This window comes from Cyprinodon variegatus, unplaced genomic scaffold (assembly GCF_000732505.1).
Source record: "Cyprinodon variegatus isolate N-32 unplaced genomic scaffold, C_variegatus-1.0 Scaffold1043, whole genome shotgun sequence".
Classification (NCBI taxonomy): Eukaryota; Metazoa; Chordata; class Actinopteri; order Cyprinodontiformes; family Cyprinodontidae; genus Cyprinodon; species Cyprinodon variegatus.
In genome coordinates, this window is record NW_015151496.1 from 48,390 (window position 1) to 49,734 (window position 1,345).

The 1,345-nt window shown below is 39.7% G+C and overlaps 1 protein-coding gene across 2 annotated transcripts in view; it reads right to left on the bottom strand.

Moving 5' to 3' along the window:
- Positions 1-1,345, bottom strand: part of ccnb3 (cyclin B3) — a 13,141-nt gene that overhangs the window by 9,426 nt on the left and 2,370 nt on the right. For both annotated transcript variants that reach the window (XM_015399726.1, XM_015399724.1), the window contains exons 4-5: positions 543-658; positions 300-471 (exon numbers count right to left, since the gene is read on the bottom strand). In XM_015399726.1, the coding sequence (XP_015255212.1) occupies positions 300-471; positions 543-658 (288 nt within the window). The remainder of the gene's footprint in view (positions 1-299; positions 472-542; positions 659-1,345) is intronic.

The window sequence follows — 1,345 nt, forward strand, 5'->3', positions numbered from 1 at the left end:
TGGGAAAGGAAATGATTCTTATTTCAACCGTTGCGTATATTAGCTGCGACATATGAATCAAGATGCTATGACCAAAAAAAATCGATTGACAGATGACGTTGATAGATGATTGGCCGAATTTAGGTGCTCAGGCTGACATATAACTAGATTTTAAGACAGGAATTTTTTTTAACATATGTTCTAAATTTTGGGACAATATGGTCTGATAAAGAGTACATTTATATACATGTATAAGCCAGAATGATTTGACATTTAAATGTGATTTCCCTACAACTTAAAAAATACAAAATTGTGCTTACATGCTGCCTCCGAAGGTGTGCTGGCACTTCCTTAACAACCGGCGGTAAAGCATCTAGAAGCTCTTCGGCAGGAGTCGGTTCCTCCCTCTGCAGCTCCTCTTTCCTCTTGTCCTCCTCGACGTTTATTCTCTCGTTCTCAGCTGTAGATTCCTCTGAGCTCACAGATGATGACCTGCAGGTGAGAAGATGCGAGTTTAAGGAAACTTCCACAACGATTCATGACAGAAGCATGGAAATATTTACTTTTTAAGGTTTGCTTGATTCTTGGACTGAACCAAGGTGGAGCTGCTCTTCTTTCCCACTGTCGTCTTTGTTATCCCCTTCTTCCTCCCAGGAAGGCTGATCTGCACCTTATGAGCCTGAAGACATAGATGGGATGAGGGGGGAAAACATTAAATAATGACAGGAGGAGGTGCAGCGAACCACAGCTCAGTAGTGACTGGGAATATAGTAAGAGGATGGGTGGAGCTAAATGCAGAGTAATCCTGCTACAACTATGGTTTTAGAATTCCTGCACCTTAAAACTTTTAGAGGCCTCCTTGTCTGATGTGTAAACCAGGTGGCCTGATCAACTCCTCCGGATTAATTCTACTTCCTCAGAGTCCTGCAAGTCATTTTATTCTGCTACTGAAGGCTTTCAGTCACCCAAGACTGCAGTTTAAAGGTCCTGTGTTAGAGGTTAAAGGCAAAAGACCCGAGAACTGGTTCACCTGCTAAAAAGAAAACAGTCCTAAACCTACAAGCAGGGCTAAGACGGAATAAATGTATTTTACTGTGCTAGATTGGACAATTTAAAAACTAAACCCAAAACACTTAAGAAATGTAAGGCTAGACTTGATAATTTGTCTCCAAACTGGTTTTTAAACCCATTAAACTTTTAAATTGCATCATGCACTTTGTGTTATTTCGTGCATTTATAGATAAAAAATTATTAGAGTGCATATAGCATATATGCACTACCAGCAACCTGCAACCTTTTTGGCCCCATGAGTGCAGCTAAATAAATAAATTAGTGCCAAAAAATATTAGATGAGCTTTTAATAAAA